We start from the raw sequence: 14,805 nt of genomic DNA on the forward strand, positions 1-14,805 counted from the left end.
TTGTTGAGTCCTGTATGATCTAGGTTCCCATTCTACAATAGTTGAACTTACCTCATGTCTCCATTATAAGGTGAATTACTGACATCATTTTTAATATACTGAAAATTTATTTTTAGTATACTCAAGGTTTATTTTATAACTTATTTTAGTGTCGGGGGACAAAAATACCAAGTATACTAAATCTTAATGTATATAAACATTAAATTACAGGTATATAAGATTTATTTTCATTCACTATGTAGTAGATTTATAATATTTCTTGGAGTTAATACCATTTGAGGTCCTCCGAGTATAGTGGTTTCGCCATGTTTAGTCCTAAACTTTCAAAGTGACCATCTGTGGTCCTTCGACTTTCAAATTTAACCATTCATGGTCCAATTTAACCACACATGGTCCTTCAACTATTAAATTTTAACCAATCATGGTCCTTTCAAGAGGACCACAACTGGTTAAATTTCGAAACTTGAAGAACCATATGTGGTTAACTTGGACCATGAATGGTTAAATTTGAAAGTCGAAGGACCACATATGATCAATTTGAAAGTTTAGGATTAAACGTGGCAAAACCACTATACTCGGAGGACCTCAAATGTATTAACTCTATTTCTTGATATGTTCATAAAAATAAAGTTTAATAACATAAACATTACACTAAAGTAACGCTGATGCAATGACAGATTTTTGTATGTAAAGTTTTCCCACATTGTTTTAGACTAAATAGATTCCCTTCACATGCATGCATTGCAAAAATTCCTCATATTTCTCTCTCCTCTCCTTTCTTTCTTTCCTCTACCTTAACATTAACCATACAAATCAGCTTGGTTGGCGTGAGTGACCGTACACAATATACGTAAGGATGTCAACGGGGTGAGGGGCATACGCCCCGTCTCTGCCCCCGACTTCTCTCACACTCCCCGTCCCCATCCCCACCGGGGAATCGAAAATTCTCCCTATCCCCATCACCCCGTCCCCATCCCCACTGGGGAATCGAAAATTCTCCCTATCCCCATTCTCATGGGGATTATCCGGGGATGGGGAATCCCCAACTCCGTTTATAAGTTATAAAAGAATATTAAAAATTTTAAAAATATTTAAATAAAAAAAACTCGTATATATTGATCTTCAACTTAAAGTAATATTAAATACAGAATATTTTACAACTGAACATATTATCCAAAGATGCATTTCATAAGTATGACATACCATGAAAAAAATACTTCTAAAATTATATACAAAGTAATACATATATGTGTGTGTTGTGTGGCTATATATATATTCGGGGACAGGGCGGGAAGAGTACTCTCCATCCTCTATTTTTGTTCCCATCACAGTCCTGTTGGGGCAAAGAGTCAAGTTTCTCGTCAGGTACGGGTACAATTGACATCCCTACTCCTCTTTTAAGAGAGGTCGGACTCGTTTGGAAAAAACTAATCTGACCAGCACTTTACCCCTTAATTGGACTGACCCAGTGCAAATGGGAATTAGCCTAAGTATGATACGGGCTTAAATGTGCTCTTACAGTTAAAACATGCTCAGACACCTCATAACTTTGACAAAAAAAAAACATTGACCCTATAAGAAACACACCAAAATCTATTGATGGTGATGCTCTGAGCTCAGCAATAGTTTAGCACTGATAAAGGGACTAGCTAGAGATTACGTAATAATTCACATTCAATTTTCTTGGAACTGAGAGAACTTTGATCAAAACAGCATCTCACAATACCCACTGGCAGTAAATGCTAAAAACACAGGGGAACCCCCTCAGGTTCATTTTCCATTTCAATGGAATCTTCAGAGATGTAAACTCTAAAATGAAACAAACAAAGAAAGCTCCTCCTGACCAAAAAAAAAAAAACTATATTCACAGATATGGGTTACTTACTGCTACCAAGTCTAAGTTTGCGTGCAATGAAACTCTAAAAACTATCAGGAAAATTTTCAAATGCCTAAAAGTGTGTTTCTTGAATAAGCTCTTTTACTCATCATCATTCCACCCGTAATCCCTGGCCCGACTCTCCCACAGTTCGGAGAGCTTGCGCTCTACTATTAATGCCGCTTGAGCCCTTTCTCTAGCTTCTTCGCACGTTTCCATCCCCGTGTTGCATTTCTCCGCTTCTCGTTGGTAGTGCAAAGATGCTCTCTTCGCACCTGTAATTAGGGCGTTCGTATGCTGCAAGCTATCGCTCGTTACGTTCTTCAACAAGTTAATCTCCTCCGATAGTAAGGTGATGATGTCCTTTTTCATTTCCTCGTTCATTTCGGGATTGTCTTTAGCACAGTCTGAACAGATTAAAGAAATTGATTCATTTTGCTGGCATGTACTGGCAAAAATGCAAAATTAATTTTCTGTTGAATATCAACGCTTTTCTTTTCTACTCTTCTTATTTTCATCTCAATACAGTGAGTGGGTGAGTATTCGAGTTTCAAGAAAACAATGGCATAAAAAGTATTTTAGATGTGGCATCAACTTTCCGGGAAGGACAGTGAATATGATGAAGGCTTTCAATTAAAATAATGCTTAGTTCTAAATACTAGAGATTAGAGAAGTATATAGGACTGACCTGCAAATGAGCTGTTCAAAACATCTGCAAGAAAAAACAAAAACAGAATATGAAGTTATCGATGGAAACAGAAATGTGGATGCACAAAATATAGATAAGTGAACAGATCAAGGGCACCACATAATAACAGTTCAAATAAGTGTAAAAAAAAAATTGTCAAAAGAAGCCACATTTAACTCAAAATCATAAAAAAGAACGGATTATTTTCACTTTAGAACTGTTAACGACAGTATTGGCATGCATCGTATCTGTCGGCTTTTAAAACCAACAATGGAAGCATCATTATCATATACCTAATCAAACGTTTCCCACAGTGGCAGACTATTGGAGTATTAGTATACCCTCGGATCACCAAGGCTTCTGAGCTTAAACAACTAAGGTTGTGATATGCCAATTCACCTAAGGCCTATTTGGTAACATAGCTTATCAGCCAATTTTGGCTTATTTGACCACTATTAGCTATTTGACTCGGTTAAACAATCAATATAATGTTTGATTAATTAGCTTTTTGTAACAGCTTATTGCTCCAAAACGCTAAAATTCAAAAAGCTACTCAAGCTTTTTGAGAAAGCCATTTTGCATGTAATCAACTATCAGCTATTAGCTAACAGCTAATTTACCGAATACTTTTCTACAATCAGCTAATGCTATCAACTAGTCAAACCCACTAACACAATCAGCTAACAACTATTTACCAAATATCCCCCTAGTGGTTTAGCCAAAGATCCTTAAGTGGCTTTAACAATAAACAAAATTCGCATGTTTCTCAGGCAGTCAGATCTGCCCTTTGGATGTGCTCACACAGGAAAATATGCTAGTTCACCAGAACCAGCAGCCAAAAACACTGCGTGGTCAAGTAGAATTTGGGAAATTCTTATGATTCTTTATTTTGAAGTATATTATTGGTCAAAGAGGAAGAGTAACCTTTACTAATTTCCTGCTTCCAGACTCCTTTTACTGGTCGTCTAACACAAAAATTTAACTTCAAAAGCAAGCTTAAACATCAGGGTAACAATCCCTTGGGCCTTGACACATCTCTGCAGGATTTATTTTGGCTCAGTATGGGACTCTTATGACCGGTATGTACTATGTACTGATACCATACGAAATGAAAAATAGTCCCTTCAAAAGAGAGGATGTTATCCACACCTAAATGAAGGGTATAATAAATTACCCTATAAATTTCTCATCAAACTGGTATTTTCTCAGAAGAGCACCTTTCCGGAGAAATTTCACTTAACTTCATGTCTTTATAAACTGATTTTTGCAATAACCATAATTGGTTATGCGAGTAAAGAGACAGACATAGCATAAATTGCATTCAGACCCAGGATTAAAATGATAGCACTTGGATGGTCTTCTTCAAGAAACAGCGTTACACTTGCCTTTATTTTTTTTTTTTTATTGCTCCATAAGTTAAGAACTTCAACATTTAGACATTATGACCTCCATTCAAACTATATAATTAGTCCTACAATTTGCAGCATTCAACAACAGGCATTGCATAAGAGTTTCTAGATCACTTAAGCTTTCATCATCTTCTTCAGGAATTTAAATGCTCTCACCCAAAATGTCTGCCAAGACAATGCAAGACTTCTCCATAGACCTTAGCCCATTTTAAGTAAACCAAGCAACTAACTTTTCAGTTTCACTAATTTAAGTACTAATTTAACCTGGGGGGTGTGGTTGAGTGGAAGGGACTCATCCATCCTTAACCAAAGGTCAAGGGTTCCATCTTTGGCTTTGGGTATAGAGCAACCTTAAATCTCCAGGCCAACAGTCCCACCCAATAGAGGTGCCTACAATCCAGCAAGGGGATTAGTTTGTGTCCGACGGTGGAAACCCAGGGCTAAACCCAAAAAAAAAAAAAATTTGAAGTACTAATTTCTTATACTAGAAGAGAGCCTCGTGAAGGATGAAGCTTCATGACCATTTCTGAAGGCTAAGATCTTGTCAGCCATGGCAGTTGACTATAAGAATCAACTACAAAGTACAAACCGTAGCTAATTTTAAGTATGAATGCCTATTCTTCTCATACTCATACATCTTAAGCCCATTACTGTTGGGCAACTGTTAACAACCTCAAATAAGCTGAAGATTAGTTTACTTAGGTGGCATATCCTGCTAGGTCAACTGATATAATTTGCCAAATTGCTTCATTCTACACAAAATTAAGTTAGTGATGTGCAAGAACAGATATATAGCAATTCATGAAAGCACAGCAATGGCATTTCCATTCACAAATGATCAAATTTTAAAGAACACATTGTTACAGAATTATGATGGTGAAATCCATCTCACATACAAATTTCTTCTCAAAACCAAATGGTATATACAAATAAGGCAAACACATAGTGGAGGTGAAAGCACAAGAAAGTCTATAACTAGAACAGCAAACAAAGTCAATCAGCAGTATCATTTATATTTTGGCCAGTCTGATAGATAAACAACCATGAAGCTATACTGCATTGTGTAAACTTGGAAGAAGCAACATAGAAAATGAAAATTTATCAGCCTGCAATGGAAAAAGAGAGAAAGGCACACTTACCCAAAGGCAAGGGGAGTGTGGAATCCTCATCACAATCACAAGAACACAAGGGACATGAATCCAAAACACTTGACCTCAAATTGGAGCTCCAGAGGATCGATGGCCTCACAATATAAAGAACCAGAAACAAGCCCACAAAGATCACCACACATCTTACAGCCCCTTGGCTACACAACCTCTGGTCTGATGGATGAGCCATGAGAAAGTATCCCCTGAAAATCCAAAGGCAAATCGAATCTTCAAGACTAATTAAACAACCAAAAAAATGCAAATGTTAAAAAGAAAAAAAAAAAAAAAAAAAGCAACAAAAGTCAGATTCAAATAAAAATGGAATGCCAAGAAAACACAAACAAAAATTTTCAAAAAAAAAAACAAACAGACCCCAATTCAGATAACGATACCTCAGTCAAAAAGATCAGAACTTCACTTTAGTCTTTACCTCAAACTCAATCATTTGAGAAGTCCAATTGTGAACAATACACACTTTGTACACCATACACCAAAAAAAAAAAAAAAAGCAATAGAAGTGTGTATATATACTATAGGAGTAATCGGTGAGGGCGTGTTCAGATTAGTGAGAATGCGATGTCGAAATCGAAGTCATAGTAGCTCAGAATCCAAGAAAGACAGGGCTGTGAAGATTCAAAAGAAAGTAAATCTGTGCATTGTTTTGGTGTTTGAGGGAAAGTAAAGGCGACCCAGATCCCGAAATGGGGAGGCGAAATTGATGGAGTTAGTTTAGAATAGAGATGCTGTAGTAGTGAGAGAAAATCGGTGAAGAGGGAGAGAAAGGAGGGATTACGGTACTGCTGGCTCCTGCCTGTGGTCTGTGGAGTGAGGAAGAAGTCTATGCTGCTTTTAATACTTGAGGAAACACAAAAGAGAAAAAAATAAATACATAGCTTTCAATCATCATCATCCATCATTCATTCATCAATTTATCATTCAAACCGCAAAAGTCATTGATGTTTGTATTTTTAAAAAAAAAAAGTTCTTTAATTCATTCAGGTATTACAATACTTACTTGAGCTGATTACCCAAAGAAATCAATAATAATAATAATAATAATAATAATAATAGATATATTTAATTCCAACTTAACCCTACTCAGAGACTTGATAGGATAATCTGGCTAGACCCCTTAGATAGGTGAATCCGTTAATATTAAATGTGCCTTTTACAGGTGAAGGATGGGATACATGCCGCGGACCCAAAATGTCCCCCACATGGGATACGCAGGTTGGCCAGCTAGGGAGGCGGCTCCATGTGCCACGACTAGAGCCGTCAAAAATGAGTTTTACCTACCGGGTCGACCCGTCCCGTACCGCCGTAGGTAGGGGACGGGTTCTTCAAATTTTGATTCGCCTGGAGGTGGGCTTTTTAGCCCGTCCCGCCTGGGTCACGGGTCCAGGCGGGGCAGGTCACGAGTTTAGCCCGTGACCTGCTAATACATATATATTTTGTATATATATTTAGTATTTAATACATGTTATTTTGGTTTGTGTAATTGTGTTAGTGTGTTATAACTTATAAGATTATAGATTTATAGGAATACAATACTAGGTAGTGTTACTGTACGTCTATACAATGATTTTTTTTTTTTAAGGATATTGTACAGTGATTTAAAAAAAAAATTAACACAGTGAAAAAATTGATTGGCGGGCTAGCCCGCCCCGCCAGCGGGCTTTGGCATGGCGGGGCGGGCCGGCCACATTCCAAGCCCGCTAAGAGGCGGGCTTTTTAACCCGTCCCGCTACGAGGACGGGCTTTGGTGTGTTTTGGCCCGTCCCGCCCCGCGAGACCGTTTCGACGGCTCTAGCCACGACGTCGGGGATACGACAAACGTGACGTGATTGAGACAAGGTGTCAGGGGCTGAAGGCTGAATAGATGGGCGGTGGGTCGGGAAGCCCTCCTCTCAGTCTTAAGGTGAGCACCCGGCTTGGGGTCTAGTGACTGGGAAGGGTCATGGGGTCTTTGATCCCGATCGATTAGAAGTCTGATCCGGTTGGACACTGGTCCGCTCTCCAGGCTGCCCGACCGGGTATATATGCGTTATCAACAACAACAACAACAACAACAACAACAACAACAACAACAACAACAACAATAATAATAATAATAATAATGGATAGTAATCAATCCAATAAACCCAAGTTTGATAATTCAATGGCTGAGCGGCCCAAACCTAGAAATCTAGGTTTTCTAACTGCAAATTATATTGTAGATTAGGGTTTATCTTGTCTTGTGGATACTAGTCCAAAACGACATTTAATTACTCACAAGAACGCAAATATGGGGCAACCCAGCCAAGTTAGTTAGGTTATTGACTTAGTAATCACAATGTTATAAGTTCGACTCTCAGTTGGAGTGACCTATTGGTTTTCTTAATTTGAACCAGTCAGCTACGTGTACACATTGCAACACAAGCAAAGGGGATGAGACTAGAGAAATGCTAACAATTCATTTATAAATATGTTAGAAAAATTACAATTCCTATACCAATATAGAAACAATGGTGTGAATACTCTACAAAATTTTGAAGAACCCCTCCACCCGAGTATGCAAGTAAACACTATTAACACCACTAGCTTCACTTTAGGACAATGTATTGTTTGGGACGGCCACGAGTAAATGATCATGTCAATGATAGTTGTGGCTAATGGGAAAAATTATATAAGGTTTCGATGACATGTTGTCGATGAAACATTCTTGTTGTCTGTAGTCAAGGGTGTGGTTGTCATACTTCAATTCTGTACTTTATATTGTATAACATTCTTGTTGTCTATAGTGGATTGGGCTAGAAAGTTGGGTGCCCCATAGACGTAGGACAATATTATTCGAATTGTGTAACCAATTAAACTTTGTGCACATTATTTTTTTTACTGTATTACATATTGTTAGTATAGAGTCCGTTATATATGTGTATGCTTGATTAACTCGTTTAAACGGTAACTAAAAATCAACATGTTGTATAGGGTTAAGCATTATCAACTTTCATGTGGTATATCAATTAGTTTGATTTTGTGGCCTAATTGGTTAACTATGTGTAAAACTGTTGAAATTATTTTCTTGGATATTCTTACACGCGTTTTTGGTTTCTTGATCTGAATTTTAGGATGAATAGTGGCATAAAACCTCTCCAGCTAGTATGCACTAACTATGCATATTGGAAGGCGCAGACAAAGATCTACTATTGGAAGGCGAAGAATATTGTACAACAAAACTAATTCTAGAGGATTAGTGGACTAAGGCACATATTAGTCTTGCCAATTACAATAATAAGCTGTTGAACACAATTGTAGGATCTATTGGGCATCTGCCAAGTCAGGTCGAGTTCAGTCCTTACTCGACTGAATGCTAACTTCAAGAAGAGAAAACGAAAATGACGAATTGAAGGGAGTTAGAATATTAGAAAGATAAAATATAGAGAGAGACAAAAAGTAGGGAGTAAGATAGAACACTTTGAAAGACTATTATATTATTCTAAGACATTGTGGTCAAGCGACATCAACCTTTGACTTTAAGTTATGATGTCAAAAGTATTATTGTGTTATTCCTTTTTTTTGAAAACATTGTATTACTCCTTTAATAATATCTTACAATATAATTCACATCCAATCAATTCTAGACTCTAAGAGCTAATGATATGCATATCTATATGTTTTTTTTTAATCTATATAAATATATTTATTTATAGATAAACATTTTATAATTTACATTATATATAATACATTACATTTATTAAAGTATATATAAAAATTCTTTAATAACAATAATAATAATAATTTAATAAAACCTTTTCAAACGAGTGTCAAATGTAAAAGCATTTTCCAAAATAAGGGGCAAGAATTTCCATACAACATATCTATCCTATCGACACGATAAAATCAAAATATATTTTCATAAGATAAACTCAAGTTTGATTGAATAAAATGAAATGAATTTCATCATTCAGTCCATCTGTGATGCACACTTTGCCTAGAGTTAATTAATTACAAGTGCTACATCTAAATTTACAAGAATGCTAGTATAGATTCAAGAAACCTCAGCTCCATGTACTATGTATGTGAAGCAGCTAGGAGCAAAGTTACACTCCTTATGTAAGAAGAAAAGGAAAAAAAAAAAACAAAAAACAAAAAACAAAAAATAATGTATACATTAGAATCAAGAAGAATCACAACAACAGTTTCAACTTCTTCTTCATCTCGTTTCAAAAAAAAGTTCTTCTTCATCTGATGAGTCGTTAAAAGTGTCGAAAAAAGCATCGAGGTACCATGGGCATTTTTCGTTCCAATCGCCCCTGGTGGCAGAAGCTCGCCATTTTTGGTCTGCAATCATATCAGTGCATAGTCCCCAAGCCTTCATCTCTTCCTCAGAATGATGGACTGCGAGACTGTAATCTCCACCGCTTCCAAGCTGCATTATGCGAAACTCACAATTTTCCAAGTTATTCAAGCGCTCAAATTGCTCCACTGTCCATTTAAACCATTTCATAAGGAAGACACGTATAGCCAGCCCGTGGGATACGATTATGAGATTCAATTCATCATCCGGGTCATGGTGGAGTCTGTTCATATCTATGTCTCTCCATAGAGATTCTAGGAAACCTGCATGTTCCAAGTTAATTCTTTAAAAAGAGACGGACATTATATTTCCTAGAAAAATACTTAACATATAACACCATTTGAAACATAGGTGCACAGCTGAATTCATGAAATCTGCACATAATAATAGTGTTGTCATCAGCATTTTGGTTCATTAAGATTGACAGAAAACACAAATTACAGAAGATCAAAGGTGGCATATCAGACCATCAAATTCTAATCATATTTTTTAAACTTTTGAAAAGTCTTGCGTAGACATTGTTCATTAGGTTAGAGCCTCTAATTAACTTTACTATCTCATTAACATTACTGCCAAAACTAGACTCTGATTTCTCTTTCAAAACACAACTTCATCGAAACAATTTTTGAATAAACACATTTAACATTTTTATTCACGCGTTTGGCTCACTAAAAGCTCTCATAAAATCAACTTAGTTTCAAAATGAAATCCATAACATGAAAAGATAGCTATCATGTTACTAAGAGCTACATAATACCATAGAAGAAACTGATCCGCATTAACAAAGATGAGTAAAAATTTGCACTCCAAATATACAAAAGTCACATTCTACTAGCTCACTAAAACTTATTAAGCTATAATAATGGTTCTCCAAAATTACGAAAACTATTCATTAACTGCTGCTTAGCAGAACAATTAAGCCAAATTCATGAGGCAAGGAATCCATGATATAATGAGTATGTTCAAAATTAAATAGTAATGACAGTGTAGAAACAAAACAATACACGCGTGTGTGTGTCTGTAAATATCTATGTATGTATACATAAGCTCTTTAACTACTGTTGAGTTCTTGTGTTCCCACCAAGAATGTCAAAAACAGTTACAAATTTGTATGTATTCCTAGTCAAGAAAAGGATCAATTTTCTTCCTTTCAACCTCTAGAAATATGAAGTTGGAATCTTAAGTCAGTGCCTCTCCTTCCACAACCAGTGAAAACTGAAAAGTTCAGAAGTCTGTATCACGATTTATACAGAGGTGTTGCACAGTGTGTGTGTGTGTATGTGTCTGAAAGAAAGAGAGAGAGAGATGACTTTGATGAAAATAGGGACAAGTAAGCTGTTGATGTTACCCAGATCACCTTGTGTACTTCAACAAAACCAAAAGAACAGACTAAGGCAAATTATGATGTGATTCGCTAATTCTCCTCAGCATCTAAGACTCATATACACAAAATTAAGAGGATTAATGTATAACATAGCCAAGTACATTAATATTTTGTCATATTGTGATGTTACACTATGTTTTATGAATGACACAGAATGCATGTTTTGCTCTATTAGTAAGTAAAAATTATGAAACTTGCATAGTCATCTTTATATTTAACTATAGGAATCTGAATTTGAAACAAACAGATATAAAAACAAATACAGAATAGAGAGTGAATACGAAGATCAAGATATTCAGCTTCAGACCTGACAAAGAAGGTGCATGCTTACAGAATAACTATTTTATCATTTTCTTATGTAAAAAGTACCAGGCTACCAGCATGGCAGCATGCACCTACTGCCCACAATATAGTTCATCATGCCACTACTTAATGCACTAAACAGAAATATAACATCATGAATATTACTATCCAAGTAAAGAGGCATATAAGTATATAGATCATCATCCAGAAGAATTCTTTAGATCATGCTTTATTGGGTAATTGATGACAGTGGAAACTAAGAGAGAGGTTACAAGTGATAATTGAGAATGGAAGACAAAGAACTAAGTTCATTTTGGAAGGTCCACCCTTGCTAAACAATTCAAAGTTTCATTTAACAAAACTGAAAGTTTTGTTTAACAACTTTGAAAGCACAATCAGAAATGAGAATCTTAGGGTAGCATATCAGAATCTTTGAAAGAAGTTAAATATCAAAATCTGTCTCTTGTTTAAAGGAATCTAATTAAGAGCAACTGAGCAAGTATAGAGAAGTTAGCCTTCACTGAAATGCCTCTTTCCTTTTGTTAAGTATAAGTTATTGCATACCACATGACAACAAGGTGCAGAACTGTGGATCCTGTAAACTAGCATCATGAAACTGCACATTCTCGGGAGCAGTAAATAATTAAACAGGGAAACAAATCAAGATGTAATGCTACAATCATAGTTATATAGAAGAGGTTCCAGTTGATGAAGAAAACTTCTCATAGTGATAAAAAAAAAAAAAATTAGACATTCCTCCCGTTTTCACCTTTTCCCACTTTTCATCTGTTCAAACTTGTACATAATCAAACTTCTCGTAGTACACAACAATTATAGCTATCTACATGGCAGAGTTCTCTCCAAATTCTAAAACCAGATCATTCTAAATAATTAAACAGGGAAACAAATCAAGATGTAATGCTGCAATTATATAGAAGAGGTTCCAGTTGATGAAGAAAACTTCTCATAGTGATAAAAAATTAGACATTCCTCCCGTTTTCCCCTTTTCCCACTTTTCATCTGTTCAAACTTGTACATAATCAAACTTCTCGTAGTACACAAAGGCAATTATAGCTATCTACATGGCAGAGTTCTCTCCAAATTCTAAAACCAGATCATTCTAAAATATTTCGTAAACGGAATTTTCAAGTTTCAACTATAAGCAGATGGACACAGTTGCAATATTCAAATGAAAATTAGCCAAATATATGTGAATAACAAAGGTTCAACGTATAAATTAGCACTGCAATCCATTGATCCCATTCTCATTTTAAAAATTAAAAAAATTAAAAAGAAAAAAAAAAAAATTGTAAACGAAAGAGAACTTACTCGAAACCCGATCAAAAACGTCTGCTGCCGATTCGCCTTCAGGGAACCGGAAGAAAAACCGGCCGAACTTCTCCCGCGTTTCCTTGATAACCTTCATCCGCTCAGCGACCTGGAAGTTGCCGAAATCCTGCTCCCGGATCCGGCATTCCTCCCTTACCCCGATTACCCGTTTCCGGGGGAAGGCACGGCCCATCTCGCGGAGCGTGGAGCGGGTGCGCTCGTAAGGGGAGACATAGAAGTAGACCTTCCAGGTGTGGGAGGCGCCTTGGTCGGAAATGACGTCCCTAATGCGCGTCCCGGCGCGCTCGGCCTGGTCGAATCCCTGGTCGGTAAGCGGGATCTTGTGATCGGGGATCACGGTGTAGGCGGCGTCGTCCTTGTTACCTTGGCTCTCGCCGTGGCGCAATAAGATGATGCGTTTGGGAAGCTTGTGGTGATTATGATGATGATGATGATTGCCGTTGATGTTGCTGCTACAACTACTACTGCAATTGCTGTTTATCATACTTTTTTATAATTATATTATGCAAACAGTATGGATCAATGCTTAGGGTTTCGGATATGGAAGAATGAATAAATTGAATGTGTAATTGGGCAAGAAAAAATGAAGGATTTGATCGTGAAGGAAAAGGTTTGTTCTGCAATTCAAATTTATATATATAATAAATAATGTGTTTGAAAAGGTAGTTAATTTGGTGTTCATGGAAATATTAATCTGGAAATCTCTTTCCACCAAATTAATAAATATTTGACTTTCTTTGCGCTATATAGCCTATAACCCTATTTTTATGCTTTTCAAATTACTCCTCATTTATTTCGCATTTCATTACAAATTTATTATATCTATGTTTATAATGTTATTCCATACTAAAATTATATTATTATAATTATTACAATCTAAAAGCACAATACGTTTCATGTTATATATATCTGATCTGATTTATGTTCATTTTTATTATACATTATATATATATATATATATATATATATATATATATATATATATATATATATATAATACTAAGAACCAAAAAAAGTTAGGCATATAATGGATAGAAAAAATATCCATCAAATTATTAATCAGATTTTAATTTTTTCTTGAGATTTTCTAATTTATCCTTAATTATATGGTTATCCGTTATTTTTTCCGTTAAATATTATCTACTCTGTTAATATTATTATAAATCCACGTTAATACCACAAATCACACAAAAGAAAAGCACACAAATTCTTATAGAATTCTAATATTAAAGTCTTAATAGAACTCTAACCCACAAATCCTTATAGAATTATAACTACATCATTAGTCTAATTCTAATATTAAAGTTTTAATAGAACTCTAACCCACAAATCCTTATATAAAATTATAACTACACCATTAGTCTAATTCTAATATTAAAGGAGTTAATACCCAAAATCGTCTTCGACTATAGTGGTTTTTCTCAATTTTGTCCTAAACGCTTTGGTGACTTAATGTAATCCCAGAGTTTTGTGTTTTTACTCAATTTCGTCCCAAACTTTTGTGTTTTTGCTCAATTTAGTCCCTCATTTGTTATTCCGTCCATTTGTTGTTAAATAAATAGATAATTCAGTAATTCTAATATTGGCATATCTTTATTCATAGACATGTGAAGTGCGAAATCCCTCTTTTTTTACGAATTACTCCCAGAATCACTTCTAAAGCTGCGAATATAAAATTTGATTCGTAGGTCTGAGAGTAACTCTGGGTGTAATTCGTGTAAGAAAGATAGATTTCTCACTTCGCAGGTTGAAAGTAATGAGATGTCAATATTGATATTATTGAATTGTCCCTTTATTTAACACCAATTTGACGGAATAACAAACGGAGGACTAAATTGAGCGAAACACAAAAGTCTGGGACTATATTAGGTCACCAAAGTCGTTTAGGACAAAATTGAGAAAAATCACTATAGTCGAGGACAATTTTGGGTATTAACTCAATATTAAAGTCTTAATAGAACTCTAACCCACAAATCCTTATAGAATTATAACTACATCATTAGTTTAATTCTAATATTAAGTCTTAATAGAACTCTAACCCGCAAATCCTTATAGAATTATAACTACACCATTAGTCTATATATTAAGTCATTGCCCACTGATTAGAAGTACAAATCTAAATTATTCTGCAACATAACATCAACAAGAAATTCTGTGCTGAGACTTAGTTTGATGAGGCACAACATCAACTGGGAATTCTGCAGGTATGTTTGTACATCTTCTAAATGTTTCTATAATATTATTTGTATAAACAAATTGTCATTGCCTCCGCCCAACCTCCATTAACCTAGAACCTTCCCAAACCCGTCTC

The 14,805-nt window shown here is 35.5% G+C and overlaps 2 protein-coding genes across 3 annotated transcripts; both read right to left on the bottom strand.

Moving 5' to 3' along the window:
- Window positions 1-1,660: 1,660 nt before the first annotated feature.
- LOC109182255 lies at window positions 1,661-5,978 on the bottom strand. 2 transcript variants are annotated; one of them, XM_019332376.1, is made up of 4 exons: window positions 5,514-5,978; window positions 5,113-5,357; window positions 2,565-2,588; window positions 1,661-2,283 (listed from the first exon to the last, which is right to left on the bottom strand). In XM_019332376.1, the coding sequence occupies exons 2-4, from the start codon at window positions 5,309-5,311 to the stop codon at window positions 1,979-1,981; spliced, it is 528 nt and encodes a 175-aa protein (XP_019187921.1). In that variant the 5' UTR covers window positions 5,312-5,357; window positions 5,514-5,978; the 3' UTR covers window positions 1,661-1,978. The 2 variants fall into 2 exon arrangements, with proteins under 2 accessions (XP_019187921.1, XP_019187920.1); XM_019332375.1 differs by having other exon boundaries at window positions 5,113-5,324; window positions 5,514-5,976.
- A 3,032-nt stretch (window positions 5,979-9,010) lies between these two features.
- On the bottom strand, window positions 9,011-13,120 carry LOC109182253 (phosphoglycerate mutase-like protein AT74H). The gene is made up of 2 exons (XM_019332374.1): window positions 12,474-13,120; window positions 9,011-9,720 (listed from the first exon to the last, which is right to left on the bottom strand). The coding sequence occupies exons 1-2, from the start codon at window positions 12,976-12,978 to the stop codon at window positions 9,314-9,316; spliced, it is 912 nt and encodes a 303-aa protein (XP_019187919.1). The 5' UTR covers window positions 12,979-13,120; the 3' UTR covers window positions 9,011-9,313.
- Between the last annotated feature and the right edge of the window lie 1,685 nt (window positions 13,121-14,805).

Source organism: Ipomoea nil, unplaced genomic scaffold (genome assembly GCF_001879475.1).
Source record: "Ipomoea nil cultivar Tokyo-kokei standard unplaced genomic scaffold, Asagao_1.1 scaffold1043, whole genome shotgun sequence".
Taxonomy (NCBI): domain Eukaryota; kingdom Viridiplantae; phylum Streptophyta; class Magnoliopsida; order Solanales; family Convolvulaceae; genus Ipomoea; species Ipomoea nil.